The 17,965-nt window shown below is 35.0% G+C and overlaps 1 protein-coding gene across 1 annotated transcript in view; it reads right to left on the bottom strand.

Moving 5' to 3' along the window:
• Nucleotides 1-1,825: 1,825 nt before the first annotated feature.
• LOC111502322 (uncharacterized) overlaps nt 1,826-17,965 on the bottom strand; it is a 38,178-nt gene continuing 22,038 nt past the window's right edge. The window contains exons 4-7 of the mRNA XM_074178932.1: nt 13,153-13,499; nt 7,128-7,206; nt 5,943-6,381; nt 1,826-4,102 (exon numbers count right to left, since the gene is read on the bottom strand). Coding sequence (XP_074035033.1) covers nt 3,367-4,102; nt 5,943-6,381; nt 7,128-7,206; nt 13,153-13,499 — 1,601 coding nt within the window. The 3' untranslated portion in view covers nt 1,826-3,366. The remainder of the gene's footprint in view (nt 4,103-5,942; nt 6,382-7,127; nt 7,207-13,152; nt 13,500-17,965) is intronic.

Here is a 17,965-nt window from a genome sequence, read left to right as displayed (position 1 = left end):
CTAAAATACCGATGACCGAATCTTTGATAGCACAATATAATATTTCCAGTAATATTTTTCCACGTTGTACAACTACGAAATGTTTGAGAAAAATTATCTTTCATTTCTCGTCCCCCAGTCATGAACTTTCTCGGGTGTCATCAAACAAAAAATACTAAATTCAGACCATTCAAAAGTAGGAGGAAAGTATGAATCGACGTTATTGAAAAAATATCTGGTGATGACTATATTGTTGAAGGATTCTTCTCTCCTACTTACGAAAATTCTTAGAGGTAAATGTAGAATGTCATTCTGAAAATTCTTTAAAACGTAACAATAGCAGAAGTGTATGATGAAGTGTATGTCGAAGAGTTCTCAGTTCCAAAGATACATTTCTGCTGTGTCTTTCATTTTGATGAAAATTCATTCAGAAACTTCTTTCAAAGGATGAAGTCAATATTTACTTTTTATATTAACCAGCGATTCTTTTTTTCCATAGTTCTCAATGGTCGTGCGATGTATTCTTTTTACTCACTGATGAATACCGCGTTACCAAAAAGTTATTTTTCTTCAACTCCTAGGAAAAAACCACTAAATATGGATCGTTAGGACTCTAAAATATTCTATTTTGTGCATCTAGACCTAGATGCATAAAATATCCTGTTGTGATCACCTGCACCTCTTCTCCGTGTAAGATATTTTGTTGAACACATCTACGGCACTCTTGATAAAGATCAAATGAAGAAATCCTATAATTTTTAGCCTCCCATTCAGAGACGTGCTAAGTACACTTAGTTCACAAAATGTATTGGTAGTTCTAAAATATGTTCTTACATTAAACACAATTTCGGTCAAATTATCATTCGATTATGATTTTTTTTTTCAAATATCTCTAGAGCAACACAAAGTCTTCCATCAGTTTTTCAGTGGATGAGTGAAAAATCAGCTTTTTTGACACTTTGTATGGTAGGTATGAGTCGGCATTCTTGCTAATCATATTGTTGGACCATTATTCTTCATTCAAGGTAATCTCAATGGAGACACATACTTAAATCTATTACAAGACTGTGTAGATCCTATGATTACACAAATTTTAGAAAATGATGACGATTTAGCGGAAAATGAAATAACATTCCAGCAGAATGGTGCATCCCCACATTTCGATTTTCGGGTGAGACAGTTTTTGGGTGACCGTTTTCCAATGCGCTGGATTGGCAGAAGGGAGTGGCCAGCTAGATCACCTGATCTCACATCCATAGACTTCCTTCTGTAGGGACACCTGAAGTCAAAAATGCACTCTACTAAGGCTACAAATCTAAAAGAACTGCGACAGAAAATAGATCGGGAACGCCGATTTCTGACTCCGGACATTTTCAATCATGTAAGGAACGCTTTCGAAGATAGTCTGTATTATTGTATGCAACTAGATGAAGGTCATTTTGAACACTTCATCCGTTGATTGTGTTGCCATTGATATTACTTTTGTTGATTTCCTCAATAAAATGACCGACAGCGAATTTTCTGTTTTTTCTTAAATAAAACATTTAATTTGCCAATAACGAATGAACCAATTTCAAAAAAAATTACAGAAGTAGTAGAGGGACAAAAAACTTTCAAATTATGTATCACACGACCCCCCATGTCATCGAAAAAAATAAGGGGGGTAGTTGCTGACCGCAGGGGGGTAAAGTTTCGGGTATGATTTCCATATCAGAATTAGTCCCCCTAGAAATGAAAAGTGACGTGTTCTTTGAAATTTTTGAATACACGTCCGTTTTTGACTTACAGGAGGGGCCAAGTTTTCGTTGGAATGCCCTGTATATGAGTACAATATACTCGTGCATAATAATAATAATAATATTTATTTTGAGTCGCTAAGAAAATTTACATTTTATGGACCAGTCAGTTAATAAAATACAAACCACATACAATAATACAAACTACAATTGAATATAACAATTTCAAGTTACAAGAAAATACATTTATCAGTTGCTATTTTAGTAAAATCGTCAACACTATAAAGACAATGCTCAGTCAGTATGTTTTTCAATTTGTACTTAAATATTTTAAACGATAAGTTGCGAAAATGGATGGGTAGGGCATTGAAAAGGTAAGTGTCCACTTTTTGCGTCTTTTGCAACCTCAATTGTGGTTTTATCAGATTGTTCTGATAAAACCATGGGCGTGAATATCAGAATGAGCTGAATACTCTAATATGTTTCCTGACATATAGTAATTTTTCATATACAATGACGGCATATAAAGTCATGATCTTCAGAGCTGGGAATATTACTTTACAGCTCGAGTCCCAATTTGCTTTGACAATTTTTCGTACAGCAGATTTTTGTAAGATAAATACTTTCATTAAATGTGATTGAGCTGAGTTTCCCCAGGCTAATATACCATAGCGAAGAAGAGAATGAAACAGAGAAAAGTAGGTGGTAAGAGCAGCATCTTGATTGACTACTTCTCGAATTTTTTATTTATATCATCAAAACTCGCTTGTGAAAACATTATTTTATTCATCAATTGAAACATATACTAACAGGTTGGTGAAAAAAATAAAGTAATATACAAAAAACAATATATTCTCAGTGGATGAAAGATATCAACTAACTTTCAGCAGAATATGGAATGAATAAATTGAATGAGTTATTGAAAATAAGAAAGAATGGAAGAATGAATAAGTATATGATGAAATTGGCCTATACTTGATGAAAATCCATAACTAACGTATTCATAAAACATTTTATTGTGTCTTTATAAGTGTAAATACACACTTGAAGAAGCCATTGTATGGCGAAACACAGAAACACGTATTGCGTTTTTGTAAAAACTATTTAGTGAAAATCTCACAATGAAGTGTTTTTTGAATACGTTAAGAAATAATTAAATACCTAAATATATAATCTTGACTATCTGTATAAGCTTCGTAGTCCAAATCCTTAGAAGCAACAGAAATACATCAATGAAGTTAATAATTTGGTAGTAAATAAAATAACATTTACTTGATAATGTATTCATTTTCAATTTTACAGAATTCAACAATCTATTTTCAACAATCTAACATCAGAAAGTCAAGTATGGATATGAATACTTGATTATGACTGAGGTTATATTAAGAAGATATTATTCTTGAATATACATTAGATACATTTTGGCAAAATAGCCAAGGTTTGTTGTTACAATGATCTCGGTTTATCTTTTACTATAAGCTATAATTGAAGGTACACCTTACAAGATGAGATAATATGGACACGTTGTAGAGAAAAGAAGCGCATATATTCGTTGTAAACTTTATGTTCACTTTAAGATACACATTAGGAATAGTTGATCAATAGTAATACATACTTCGATTCAGCCATAGAGACGGAAAACTCTTCCCGCTTAGCAGGAACAGGAAGGATTTTTTTTCTGCAGATATTTTCCCAACAAATCGGAAATATCCTTCGAGAGCACTTTCGTGTGCTTCAGTTCGAATAACTCTCGGAACATTTCCAATCTCACATCGTCATCGGCATCAAAAGTCAAGGCGAATCTAACGGCATTCACCCTGAGCAGATGTAGCCCTGTCTCTAGAGACCACTGATAGATGTCGCTCACATTGTGTGGCTTCATCACGTTACAACTGATCCATTCACAGAGGCAGATGTACAGCTCCGTCAGCAGAAAGCGATCCGACAGTTGGAGAATGTCCAATAGGTCTTCGGCTTTGTGTTCTTCGAATTTTGGGTGTTCAAGCAAGTTTAGGAGTCTTTTGAATGTTTCAGGGTCGACATCGGGGAGTTTCACTTCATCCTCGACGCTTTCTCTGAAGCGCCAACTGAACAGGGTGAGAAAATACTCTGATTTTTTCATTAGGAGTTCATGGCTGGCATGAATCACCGAGCCGTCGTCCAGTCTGAAGGTGACCAATCTCGATTCTTTTGTGTCCTGCATTGCTGAAAACTTGTCATTCAGCATATATGCCTTCTGTATCTTGAGTTTTGGAATACGAATTATCTTCCTGGCTAGGAAGCAAATCGATGAGACAGCTGCCTTCCTATATTCGTTATCTTGCTCTATGAGTTCAAGAATGATGAGTCTTCCACATGTGACCATTAAATGAAAAAGGCCTTCCTCTCTGTAAAATTAGAGTCTGAATTAATTTATTTGGTCGACTATAGTAATCGAAAAAAAAAATCAGAATTCTATCAGTATAGAGATCAAGTAATCCAACAATATTGGAAAATATACAAAAACACATACATTACTACTATCAAGGCGAAAGAAGCATAAAACGCTTAGTTTGAAAATCTGATTCGAAATGTTCTGCTTTCTTGAAAAATGTCATTCTAGTATACTTTCCATAGTTTCTCTGAAATAATTCATGGAAGTTTTCAATATTTCGTTTAGGCTCATGCGCGAAATATTTGTTCAGAATTCGATGTCAGTCAAGATTTTCTCAAATGAATCTTTTCTACAATTGTAATGAAATAGTCATTAAGACTATCAGTAATGAACCGGCTTTACTAAATTCCATACATATTTTCTAATCAAGAATCTAGAAAGACTTCGAAGACTTTTCACAGAACATCATCACATCGTCTTTTTTGTCCAAAAAGCGATGAAACATTTATGTTACTGATATTTCTGCCTGAAACGGAAAACAAACAGTTGTATGAACCGCAGTATAACTGGATATTTATACTTGTGATGCACTGTTTGGAACCTTTGGTGTAGTAATGAATATTACTGGAGTTTTTCCCAACACCTAACCGTTATTTTAACACCTGGACACGTGTTTCGGTCACCAAGTGATCATCTCCAAGAGGAATATCAACTAATCATTCTTAAAATGCTATCCTTATTTATAACATACATAGATACAGCTATCTATCTGTTCTAGATACCTGCGCCTTGAGTGTCTTAAATTAATTTTACAGTGCGTCCTTATGTAATAGTCAAGTAAATCTAATAATTGAAACATTTTAAGCTATATAAATTAATTTCAACCCAGCACAAACGTGATGGGTTGAATTTTCTAGTGCATCGTCTTTTGACTTTTCCTCTGACAGATGAGAGGTTCACAAAAGAAAAACGTACAATAAAGGAAATAGCAGCTAACGGTTTTTCGAGGAGTATTTTAGGTGACATAATGAGGAAGAAAAAGTTTGGTTGAGAATGAACGAAATCTCGACTTTTAGAAAGGACAAAAACCAAGATAAATATATCTCAGTTACATACTACCAATACACGAAGAACTTTGAAAATATTTTCAAGACATCAAAACACAACAACAGGCATCAATAGTATACTATATAGCTTGTTAAAATAATATTTATTTATTAGATTTACCTGACTATTACAAAAGGACACATTGTAAAATTAATTTAAACCAAGTAGATAGGGCCATATTGTGAAATTAACTTTATATATATTATAATATTTCAATCATTAGATTCACTTAACTATTACATAAGGACATATTGTAAAATTACTTGTGATGAACTGTTGGTGTAGTAATGGATATTACTGGAGTTTTTCCCTAACACCAAACCGTTATTTTAACACCTCGACATGTCAGTGTCATTGCTTTTCGAGTTTGAAAGCTGTGGAAAACTTTACGAAGCCTAAAAGGTAGTCATCAAACAGCAAGCCATGATAGTTAAACCTCTGAAGAAGCTAGCCACTCGCGTCAGGGAAACGTCAGGAAGATATTCCAAAAATTCACGGCCTCAGCCGTGAAAATCTTAACCATTTTGTCAAAAACACCTCGACATGTGTTTCGATCACCAAGTGATCATCTTCAAGACGAAGATCAAACTCTTGAAGATGATCACTTGGTGATCGAAACACGTGTCGAGGTGTTAAAATAACGGTTTGGTGTTGGGAAAAAAATTCAGTAATATTTATTGGATGTTTATAGTTATCCCTACAATCATAAAATATTTTTTTCCGGAATGAATGGCAAAAATACTTACTTCACTATATACGGCATGACCAAAGCCACCTGGTTTCTCAAATTTTTGTCTCCCTTAATCAAAGCGTGCTCGAAACTTCCATGGGCTGGCTCTGTATTTATCACGTGAAAGAAACACTGTAGGAGTTTTTCAGCCCAATTTTCATAAAAGTAGGGCAGGCATTTGTTCGTGGTTAGTGCTACATATCTCGATAGTTCATAAATTTGCCCAATTATATTGGCCTGGATCAAAGGAGCAAGGTAGGCGGGACATTTGAGAATTTCGTTCAAAAGATTGACGATCTTCATCTGGTAGCGATGCCCGTATGGAAGATACAGTATACATTGCATCATAACGAGGACCAATTCTTTCGAGCCGAGCTGTGGATTGGCGGGATTGATTCTTTGGTAGGAGTAGATGATTTCTGTTGTAGCTGCGATGAGATTTTCCCTCAGACTTGCTACCCCGTTACAAAAACACTTTGTAATTAAAGTCTTATTTGAAAATAATCAAACTTTCCACAGTTGAAGTCAACTGTGAAAGAAAATCAATGCGGAAATCGAGTTGGAATGAATTTTGTAAAATCTTGACATAATAATGATAATAAACAAAGAAAATGACCTGTTGGAAGTTATGTACACGGTATATTTATAAAACAATATATAAACGGCAAATTCAAACAATTTAAAATGATTTTTTGTTGTGATATAATGATGGCAGAATGTCATGTAAGGTCTCACTTCTTTCAGTTTGAATGTTGTATACATTATTAAGCTGAAACGGTTTAAATATTCCTAATCACGTATGAAAACTTCAGAATTTAATTTTTTTAGACTTCATATTCTTTGAAAACAATCATAATTGCTCACAAGACAAAACACTTTTTATTAGTTCTTAAATCGGAATTTAATTTCCATGTTAGCACTTCATCTCCTCAAAAAGTCAACTTGGTTGGTGCATCTAAAAGAGAACTGCGGTTCTGGTGTTTGAAAAACAGTGTTTGTCTCGGATTTATTTTAGGTCACATCTTCCAGCTATATCATTCAAAATTTTTCCCTTAACTAATAGGTCTATAGGATATTTTTTGGGATATTTTTTGTAGATTGTAGATGAGTCGACTGAAACATTATTATCACCTCTCATTACACACTACTCTTTTGAAATAGTCAAATGATTATTATAAAAATGTTACGTGAATTAACTCACCTACGACACATCCAGGTTCGTGTCCTTCTTCAGGAACCTTGTTAGTCTCGTTATCCTGATTTCTCGCAGATTCATCGAACTAGAAAAACAATAAATGATAATGATGTTGCAAAAATGAATACATAATACTGAAGGATTGAAGAACAATATATAGCGTGTATGGCTGGCAGCGAGTAAACACGTTTTGCGCTCCTAGTTTAAAGTGATCAAAAGTTTTCTTAATTTCAATTGTATCGTCGTGTTCTACTGGCAAACCGATCATTGCAAAAAATAGGGTGATAACACGTGAAATGACTGATGAAGTCAGGAATACTGTTAGTACCAGTATGGATTCAATTCTTTAAGAATATTCAATGAGGCAAATCGTAGAACCGACAGCGTAGCCGAGTCAGTGGCCGAGTCAGAACAAAATGTCAAAGTGATCAATGGGAATTAGTTCAATGATTAAGAATGCAAAAAAAAAAGATTTCTCTACTAAAGTACGAGAACGAACATACCTATTGTAGTAATTAAGCACGATGAAACCGATCTACAAGCTGTGGATTTAAATTTGAGGCTATTCGACATTGAAGAAAAGGCAAATGAAAATCCATCTGAAATGATTGCGAAACTTTTGAATTCAAATCTGGGTATTCGGAATTGTTGGAGCAAATATACAATCATGCTCTAGAATGCAAGTTTGATATGACATATAAGATATAGTGAAAAAGAGATGTTCAAAGGATCTGGAGTTGTCATGAAAGAAGATTCAACTGAAACCAGGATGAAACTCATGAAGGCCGTCATGGAAAAGACTTCACTGAAAGATGTGAAGGGTATCATAAAAGGAATATATTTTTAAAAAATCTTCCAAAGAAACGAATTTCAAAATGAGTAACTGTATACGTGGATGTGTAGATCATGCAAAGAAGTAACTTTTAGATACCAACTGGAAGAAGAATCCCACCTGAAATAGCTACTTTCATATAAACATTGAATTACACGAAAGAAAAATTCTTTCGAAACAAATACCTTTATATGAACACTTAATTATACAGAAGACACTATTCTCTACTCAGTTTGTATTCCAAACATTCTGTGGCGCCAAATTCAGTATGAATCAAAATTTCAAACCCAATTAAAAAAACTGCAAGTCCAAAGAAGTTTCGAAATACGAACTACCTCTATCTATCAATGGTATTGCACCATCTAAATTCGCGACCTAGTCCACAAATGCAACACAATATTTCTAAGAATGTACAATTATTTAAAGTATCAAACTTCTAAAACTAATAGGAAATCGAAAAATATGTTCGAATAAATTTCAGAGTGCCGAAATATTTGTTAGTATCAACAATTGTTAAAGTGTCAAAACTGAGGAAAACAATACAAATCGAAAAATATCTCCAAGTCCTAAGAAATTTCAAAGTGCTGAAATATTTCAAAGTATCCACAAACGTTAAAGTGTCAAAATTCCCGAAAATAATACAAATCGATAAATATTTCCAAGTCCGAAGAAATTTGAAAGTGCCAAAATATTTCAAAGTATCGACAATTGTTAAAGTATCAAAATTCGGGAAAATAATTTTATTTTGATAGGGGCTGGCTTATTCTACCCTTGAAGGCGACAGGGCACCAGCATGGGCCGTCCTAGCTTTATAACAGTGGAAGAGGCAGGGTTCATATGAAAGTTCATAATTAATAGAGCGCCGCGAGGTTTACCTTACCATACAGTGCCTGTTTGTAATGATCCACTCGCGAAACCTAGAAATAGTGAAACACAATGATGTCGAATAACTAGAAATTCAAAGGGTAGATATGTCTACTGAAATCAAAATATATACAAGCCACCAACACTGTTTATTTGCACGATATAGCATATAGTACGACAATCCTGCATACGTAACTATGGTAATATATAAGCAATCAGGAACATTCGGGGTGGAATAAATGGCGATATTAGAATGACAAATGCGACGAAGTTACAGTCAGGAGGAGGTTACCATGGTTTGGCCATATCACTTTTACAGGATCCACATATTTTAAAACAAGCATTAAATTGCGTGGTCAGGGCGAGACTTCAATAGAACAGTGTCCGACAGACCCCCAAAAAAGACCCCAACTCATATATATAGTAAGGATGAGTAAATAAACTATTGATGTAGTTCAAGGAACGAGTCCCTTGTATGACAATTCTTTGAATGTACAATTTGTAAATACGTTAAATGGCGGTTGGCATTCCCTGTGAATCCTATCTCTGCTTCAATGGACGGGCCGAAGTGACTTTACTGGGCCACAAAGTCCATATTTTGTGCCCTGCACTACAACCCATCAAGAAGGGCAGAATTTTCTCTCCTCACGGCTTCAAATAAATCCGCTGAGGTGAATCAAATGGTCAATACAATTATCCAAGCGTGATATGCAAAATGATCCCAGATAAAGTGGACGGGCAGTCCCATTAACCAACAATTGTCGTAACTGAAACTATACGACTCAAATGCCGAAAACTTGCCCAAAATTATACAGGCTAAGTGAAATCCTGGAAACCAATTCCAGAAGGTATAATACAAAATTAACATCAGCACTTTAACACCTGTTGCATACCAACATCCCGTTTTTCCGTCGAGGGAGGCCAAACTTTTTGTTTTCACTCTCGAAGTGTCCCCCTATCAGTCCATTCTAGTTTGGCGTACTTGCCCACCACCTTATTAATTCAACCATGCCCACGCCATCCAACAGTGACTAGATTACTCACCTATGTAGCGAAAATAGTATACTAGCAACGTAGCCCTTTATTCAGGCAGAAACTAAAAGGTGTTCTACACTAGACTAATTTACGGTCATGAAGACCATTGCAGATTGTAAATATGAAATGGGTGATTCTTCTCAATGCGAAAAATAAACGTAACAATTCGTTATGTAATGAAATCAGATGTTATTCACAGTTCTACACTAAATGAATGGTAAAAAATTGCACTAACATGGAACACTGCCATCCTCACATGTAGACATCGATGTTTCGCCGTAAGACAACTTGCCTTAGTACCAATCTGGATAAAATTATTGAAAAAAAACACACAGTTCATTCATTTATCACGATTTTTTATGTCACGGAATGAGTTTGATTCACTTATGTCATCGATGACATTCATTCACCTATGAATGAATTGTGTGTTTTTCTTATAATGTTATCCAGATTGGTACTGAAGAGCCTTAAGGCAAGTGTCTTACGGTGAAACATCGGTGACTACTAGTGAGGATGGAAGTGTTCCATGTAAGTGCATTTTTTACCATTCATTTAGTGTAGAACTCCGGTGAATGATATCTGATTTTATTTCATAACGAATGTTTGGAATACCAAGTGAGTAGAGAAAAGTATCTTCTATATAATTCAGTGTTAATATAAAAATATTTGTTTCGAAATAATTTTTCTTTTATGTAATTCAATGTTTATATGAAAGTAGCTGTTTCAGGGCGGCTTTTTCTTCCAGTTTGTGTTTGAAAGTTACTTCTTTGTATAATCTACACATCCATGTATAGAGTTACTTATTTCAAAATTGATTACTTTCTTCCTTTCTTTGAAAGATTCCCATTGATTTATATGTGTTATGAAAAATAACAAAAGGAGCGCCATCAAATGCAAACATGAATTATTTTCAGGTCATTCAATTTTTGAAGTGATACCTTCTTATGGAAGGGTGAACCGCTTGGAAACGTAAGACGTAACGGCGCCGGTCTGTCTGGTTTCCTTTTCTCTCGCACATACGGCCTTGACAGGCAGGCTCTTTCCCTCTCTCGTTGGACACACACTTCTGTATTTTTTTTGCATGACTCAGTGTTAAGGGAGCGATATACATATGAATACCTGACTGGAAAAACGTTGCATGTAGCGGAAGTTCAATTTTACAGGAGAGAGAAATTATGTTGAAAAAATAATTCAGAAGGGCAGCTGGCAAACTGAACTGAACTACTAAATAAAACTCAGTTGCAAAAGCATACAGAAATAGGTAGGATTACAAAATGGTTAATCTTAGCGACTGGAGAAATGTAGGTACAGTAAAATGAATTAACGGGGTCTCTCAGTAAAAAAATCAAAAATCAAAACTGTGCTATTCTTTGCCAAGCTTTCGCTTCTAATGGGAAGTTTCTCCAGGGCATATAATTTATTGAGTTGTGAATTTTTTCGCCATTGAATATAATTACAAATCATACTTATAGTAAAAATGAGTGAAAAACAATAAATGGAACATATAAATTGATGAATAAAGTTAAACATATATGGGATTATTTTGGGTTTGACAAATATCAATTGGTATGAAGATTTCATAATCTTTGACTCTAAAGAAAGAGTCATTGAATGATACAATTTTCATTATTATTATGTTTCTGATGTATTTCCAGTAAGTTACTGTAGGCGGGTTGGCTATCCTTGTTCATCTTTCACTGCCTGAACCACTGTGCATGCTGTTTTCGGCGAGTGCATTGGCTTGGGATGTGGGGGTTGAGCAAACAGGCCATCGGATGCCTGCTTCCACGCAGCCCCGCTGGATACGGGAATGCCAGAATCACTTGTGGTTCTGTTATTACCTAACTGAATGGCATCCCAACGATGGCTTAATCCTAAGGTGCGTGTATCCGTGCCGAGAAGATGAATGACACTGAGCCTATCAGCTGTCTCTACGGAACCTTCGAGATACCGGGCGCCCTCTCGTCGTAGCATCGCCTTGTTACGGTAATGCGGAGCTCTGCCGTGATTGACCTTCTTTCTCTAGTTACTCGTGAGACTTTTATGGACACAGTAAACTTAAAAATTCTTTCTTACGCTGAGTCTCTAGAGGAGATAGATGTCGAGCTTACGACTCCAACTGACCTCCCTGTGAATTTAGTTCAGGGGCGAGTCTACAGAGGAGATGGATGTCGAGTTTACGACTCCAACTGACCTCCCTGTGAATTTAGTTCAGGAGCGAGACTACAGAGGAGATGGATGTCGAGTTTACGACTCCAATTGACCTCCCTGTAAATTTAGTTTAGGATCCAGAGCTTCTCAACTCTCCAACTCCTGATCCAACAACTGAAGCTCAAAAAAAGTTTGGTGGTGCAGCCAGGAAACGATTGAGTCGTCTCCTCAAGAGTGGAGTACCTTATAAAACCGCCTTGCACCAAATTCTTGAGCGGCGTACGCAGAATCTGTCTCAGGTGGGGAACAAACCCCCCATGATCAGGTTAGCAAAAGTTCTCGCTCAAGTTATAATTCCCCAAAACCAGAGGTGAAAAAGCCCTGCACGGCTGAATCTGAGGCATCGTCAGGTGTAGCTGACGTGCAAAAACCCTCATATGGGAAGGTTGTCGTGGGTATCAAGGTGGGAATATTGCAACTTGACTATCCGACTACCTCATTACTTTGAAGTCAGTTTTCTTATTCATACAATGAGAAGACTTATTAATTTCAACCATTTCAAGAAAAAGGCGATTGGGAATATTTTTTTCTGTATGTAAAACTTTGATATTAGAGTAATTTGGTTTATGTCCTATGTATATAGAATGTTGTGCTAATGCGTATGATGTTGTTCCAATATAATCCAAGTTACAATTGTTATAAATCACATTAGACATTTTTGTAGTATCCGTTTCATCTTTCAATTTGAATTCAAATTCTTTATACTTTCTGTGTTACTGACAGTAGTAAAAATAATTTTGTCAAGTAATTACTCTGGAAAAGAATTTTGTATCAGTATAATTTTCAATAAATGGAATTTTTTTCTTACAGTGAGGGATGAACTAGTTTTTTTGATTCCATTTTTTAGACAGAGAATTAGATTATTTTCATCGATTTTTAATAAAACGAATTATAACTAATATATCTCCCTGAACTTATTGATTCAATATACCAATCTATTATTAATGAATTGTCATCGCTGCGGGTTATTTTTGTATCCAAAAAAGTTATATTATTATTTTCCAGTTCTAAAGTGAATTGTAATTTGGGGTTATAACTGTTTACTTTTTACAGTATTCCTTGTGATTTTATTGATTTGTGAAAACTTACCGTTATTGTGTCACGGCCTAGACGATTGAGTAGTAAAAAAGCATCCATAAGTTTAAACTTCAGCTCATTCGGTATTCCCAGGGCACGATGCAGACTATTCGTCAGTGATGGAATAATATTGCAGTCTAATTGATCTTTCATGAACTCGACATCATAATGGCAATCGGCGAAAGTTCTGACAATGAGGAGAAGGCATTTCATTTCCCTCTTGGAAGTATAGCTAAATGTTTCTATGACTTTGAGCAACACCTTGATGCACTGCCTGTATTGTTCCAAATTATGTTTCAGAGAGCGAGACACAATGGCACAGATACTCTCGATGTAAATTTCACATTCACATGTTAATTCTGTAACAAGAAAATCATTAGAGGAACACCAGTATATTAAGTTGAGGTTCTGCAAAATATTAATTTCAGGAAACCATTGTCGGTACATATAACAAAAGTGGAACTGATCGCTATTTGAACTCAAATGAGAATTATAACCGGGGATCGTTATTTAAGCGATGAATTTAAGAAATGTATTGAGTTTACGTGTGCTTACCTAAAAAAACCGCTCGACCTAATTTGGTGAATTTTTCACTATTGTATTGTGCTGTATATTGGTCACTCAACAGAGTTTTATATTCATTTCAATCAGTTCATGAATAAAAAGGTTATGTCGATTTGAAGAATTAGGAGAACTTCGCGCCTGATAATTGTTGAGAAAGAAACTATGAAAATACTGTTTTTCTACTCCTTTCATGTAACACGAATCATTACGTGTTTGACAGCAGGTAGATAATGGCTTATTTAAAATACACGTGTATTCTAAAAAATTACAAGATATGTAACATTTACTCTGATAAATATGATGTCATGAATACATTCATCCTGTAGAATCGAAATGAAAATCATATTTTCAGTAAATTCATTGTTCAACAGTTTGTGGGTTGGTGTTGGTAATGAATCTAGTTATATCTATGAATCAACAACCACTTGTTTCAATTATTAAGCTGTCATTCAGTATCTCGTAAAAGTTCAAAATGAGTTATAACGATAGCAATATTGCGAGGAATGATTTGCTGCCAGCAAAAGCAAAAGAAAAATACGAATTAATTTCTAAAATTTTATGAGTTGGCGAAATAAGAAAGAGATAACTTCGTTGTCCGAAAACGTTCTTCCCGTTCACTTCGAAGATTTAGCAAAAATTTGAAACAATCGTCATTATGGGCAATTTACTCCATGCTGAGAAGTATCCTTAATAGCAAGAAAAATGTGGACATCAGCGAATATTCCAAATTTCGTGCCTTTCTGAAAAGCAAATCTTATGGTTATAAACCGAAGAAATCGTCGACGTTTACCACTGAACAAATAAATCAATTCATTAAGGATGAAGCTCCAGACAGCAAATATTTGTTAACACAACTCAGCTTTTTCCTTCTATTCATTTTTTATAAACTTTTTGCAACATTTTTTGAAATACTAAGACACAACGTAAAGGTTAAAACTGAATTATTCAATCTCGCCAGCCAACAGCCAATCATATTTCATTTGCCAGACACCTCTAAAGCAAAGCCTACTCCCGTTAATTCCATGAACTATAACAGTCAATCAAAAGGATTTGAAAATATTTTACAGACCAAAAAATACTTGTTCGTACTTGTATTTGATATTATTATATTATTTAAAAATCTTCAAAAAGTGAACTATGCTTCCACTGAATATGCCAAACATAACCATATGTTTGAGCCATATTAACTGAAACCATTATAGTATGCAAAACTAGTTTTTCATAAATCATAGATAGGCAAATGAATGACAACTTTTCGCAGCTAAAAAATATGGGGAAACCTGAAAACTAGAATCCACGCGATCGAAGCCGAGCACAACAGCTGTATACATATACAGGGTGTTCCTTAAACACATGCTAATATTTAAGGAGGTAATTCTTAGACCCATTTAAAGAAAAAAACTTTCTATGGACGTATGTCCTAAACGCCTTAACTTTTGAGATACAGGGTGGCAAAGTTTTCAAAAATAATCAGTTTTTCAATAATAACTGAGATAATTTTGTAGACATCTTTGGCATATTTGGTACATATGTTCCATGCCTCAAGGCGCATTTTCTGATGTACACAAATTTGTATTTTTTCAAACAGTGGCATCCCTACGGGTTTCGCATTGAATATTTTTGGGGAAAAAGTACTACGCCAATGCTTTCTTTTCAAAATAAAATCATTTTTGAAATCCTTATTTATTTTTGAGAAAATTTGATCTCCTGGTATTTCTTTGTCCGACGCATGATTTTCACTCAAAAAAATAAAAATCGACAGAAAGCAAATTAAGAAATTAGATCAATTCTAAAATTAATGAGAATCTGAAAATTGCTTCATAACGCATTACCAATTCCCTAATAATATTTGTAAACATAATCTGCAAAAAAATAAATTTTTCACAAAATCGAGTTTTATTTTATTTTGTGACAGTAAGTCTAAACGATTAGCACAAATTTGTTAATTAGTAATAATACCAAAACTGATTATAGAAATTGTTGAAAGTGGCCACCTGCACTTAGTATGCATGCTTCCGCCCTTCTACGCATGGAATTACGCACCCGTTCAAATATTCCCGGCGTATTCCGTATAGTTTCACACGAGGCAACTATTTGCTCTCTTAAATCTTCTAAAGTATTAACGGGAGTTTTATACACAAGAGTTTTAAGGTGACCCCATAAAAAAAATCTAAACTGTTGAGATCGGGAGATCTTGCTGGCCATTGCTGAGGTCCTCCGCGACCTATCCAACGATTAGGATAAACTGTATTTAAATGGTTTCGGACAATTACACTGAAATAAGCAGGGGCGCCATCGTGCATGTACCATATTCGATTCCTTAACGCAAGTGGCACATCTTCCAATAACCCAGGTAAGTCTTCTTCGAGAAAGTGTAAATAAGAACGACCATCAAGGCGTCCTGGTAGAAAAAATGGGCCTATTAGATGATCACCTATAATTCCTGCCCATACATTAACCGAAAATTGGTGTTGGAAATGGGTTTCGGTTATTGCATGGGGATTTTCTTCAGCCCACACATGATTGTTATGGAAATTTTGAATGGCATTCCGAAAAATTTGTTTTGTCTGTGAACAAAATTTGTGTCTCAAACTGCGGATTTAGTGCAATACTTTGTAGATACCACTGACTGAAGTTCACACGCTGTGGAAAATCTCTGGGGAGTAATGCCTGCACTCTTGAAATATGGTATGGGTATAACAAAAAATCAACCAAAATACGCTAAACAATTTGATGACAAATATCCAGAGTTCTAGCGATCTTCCTCGTACTCGTCTCAGGATGTTCCTCAATTTCTTGCAGCACCGCTTCCTCAATTTCAGGAATTCTTACTACACGAGGTCTACCTTCCAGAGTCCCTTTCTTGAAACTACCAGTTTCCCCAAGTCGACGATGAATATTTGAAAGGGTCCGGCTATCTGGTAAGGCACGATTAGGATATCTTTCCTGATAAATGCGCCTGGCTTCTGTTGCATTACCATCGGCAAGGCCATATACGTAATGCATTTGCGCCATTTCCGCATTCGTATAATTTACCATATTTACTGATATTCAGAAAAACAGCGGACTACCAAAATAACTTCAATAACACTTCAAAATCAATCAAAACGCGCTGTGACAGTTTTTAACACCAACACCTTACTTTAAACCAACATCAATATTAGCTACTGACGTTTGTACAAACAGAGAATTCGTTTTTTATTGCTATGGTGGGTACGCTGTTTTTTCTGCTTTAAATCTTTAAAAGAAATCACATATCAACAAACTCGCGTATTTCCAAGAGGTGCAGTAAATAAATTCTGCTACACGTCATTTATTCCAGGATAACTAAATTTATGTTTTCAAAAATTATTAAGCGGTGCTGCGTTATGACGTAATTTTAATTGAGAACAGTGCATCTGACAACAAACGAATACCTTTTAGATCCTCAATTATTTTTCAACAAATCTGATCTCTTAGTTTGCTTTCAGTCGATGCACGATACCGCATCACATTTTTAAGGAATTTATCCTTAAGTGAAGCGATTTTTAATTTTTTGAGCGAAAACCATGCGTCGGACAAAGAAAACCCAGCAGATCAAATGTGCAGAGAAAATTAAGAAAATTGTACATCAGGAAATGCGCCTTGAGGCATGGAACACATATACCAAATATGCCAAAGATGTCTACAAAATTATCTCAGTTATTATTAAAAAACTGATTATTTTTGAAAACTTTGCCACCCTGTATCTCAAAAGTTAAGGCGTTTAGGACATACGACCATAGGACGTTTTTTCTTAAAATGGGTCTAAGAATTACCTCCTTGAATATTAGCATGTGTTTAAGGAACACCCTGTATACAGGGTACCACGCGATGTCCGTCGGTTAGCCGTATTTTGGGAAATAACAGAATTCATAACCCGAAAATTGGCGAAAATGAGTTTCTCAGTATGCTTCATCGAATGAATATGATAGCTATAGGATAAAGAAAATAACTTTTGTCAGTTTGTTTAAAGGTGATCGACAATGTTTCATGATGAATTTCGTTAGTTCAGACTTCCATTGTCTATTATATAAAATGATTTGAAATCCTAAAAAAACCAATGCAAATGAAGATTTAAAAACAATAATCGAAAATAACGATTCTATCAAGCAAAAAAAACCTGAAATGAAATTATAGTGAAATAAAATAAAAGTAAATAACAGAACAATTGAACAAAAAATAAAAAAATACGAGATTCCAAGCCAAGTTACTTCACGACGTTTCGATTGTTCGTATCCAC

The sequence above is a fragment of the Leptinotarsa decemlineata genome, unplaced genomic scaffold (genome assembly GCF_025532065.1).
Source record: "Leptinotarsa decemlineata unplaced genomic scaffold, Ldec_3_MD MMD2_P_RNA_scaffold_14, whole genome shotgun sequence".
NCBI lineage: Eukaryota > Metazoa > Arthropoda > Insecta > Coleoptera > Chrysomelidae > Leptinotarsa > Leptinotarsa decemlineata.
This window is presented reverse-complemented; position numbering and strand designations above follow the sequence as displayed.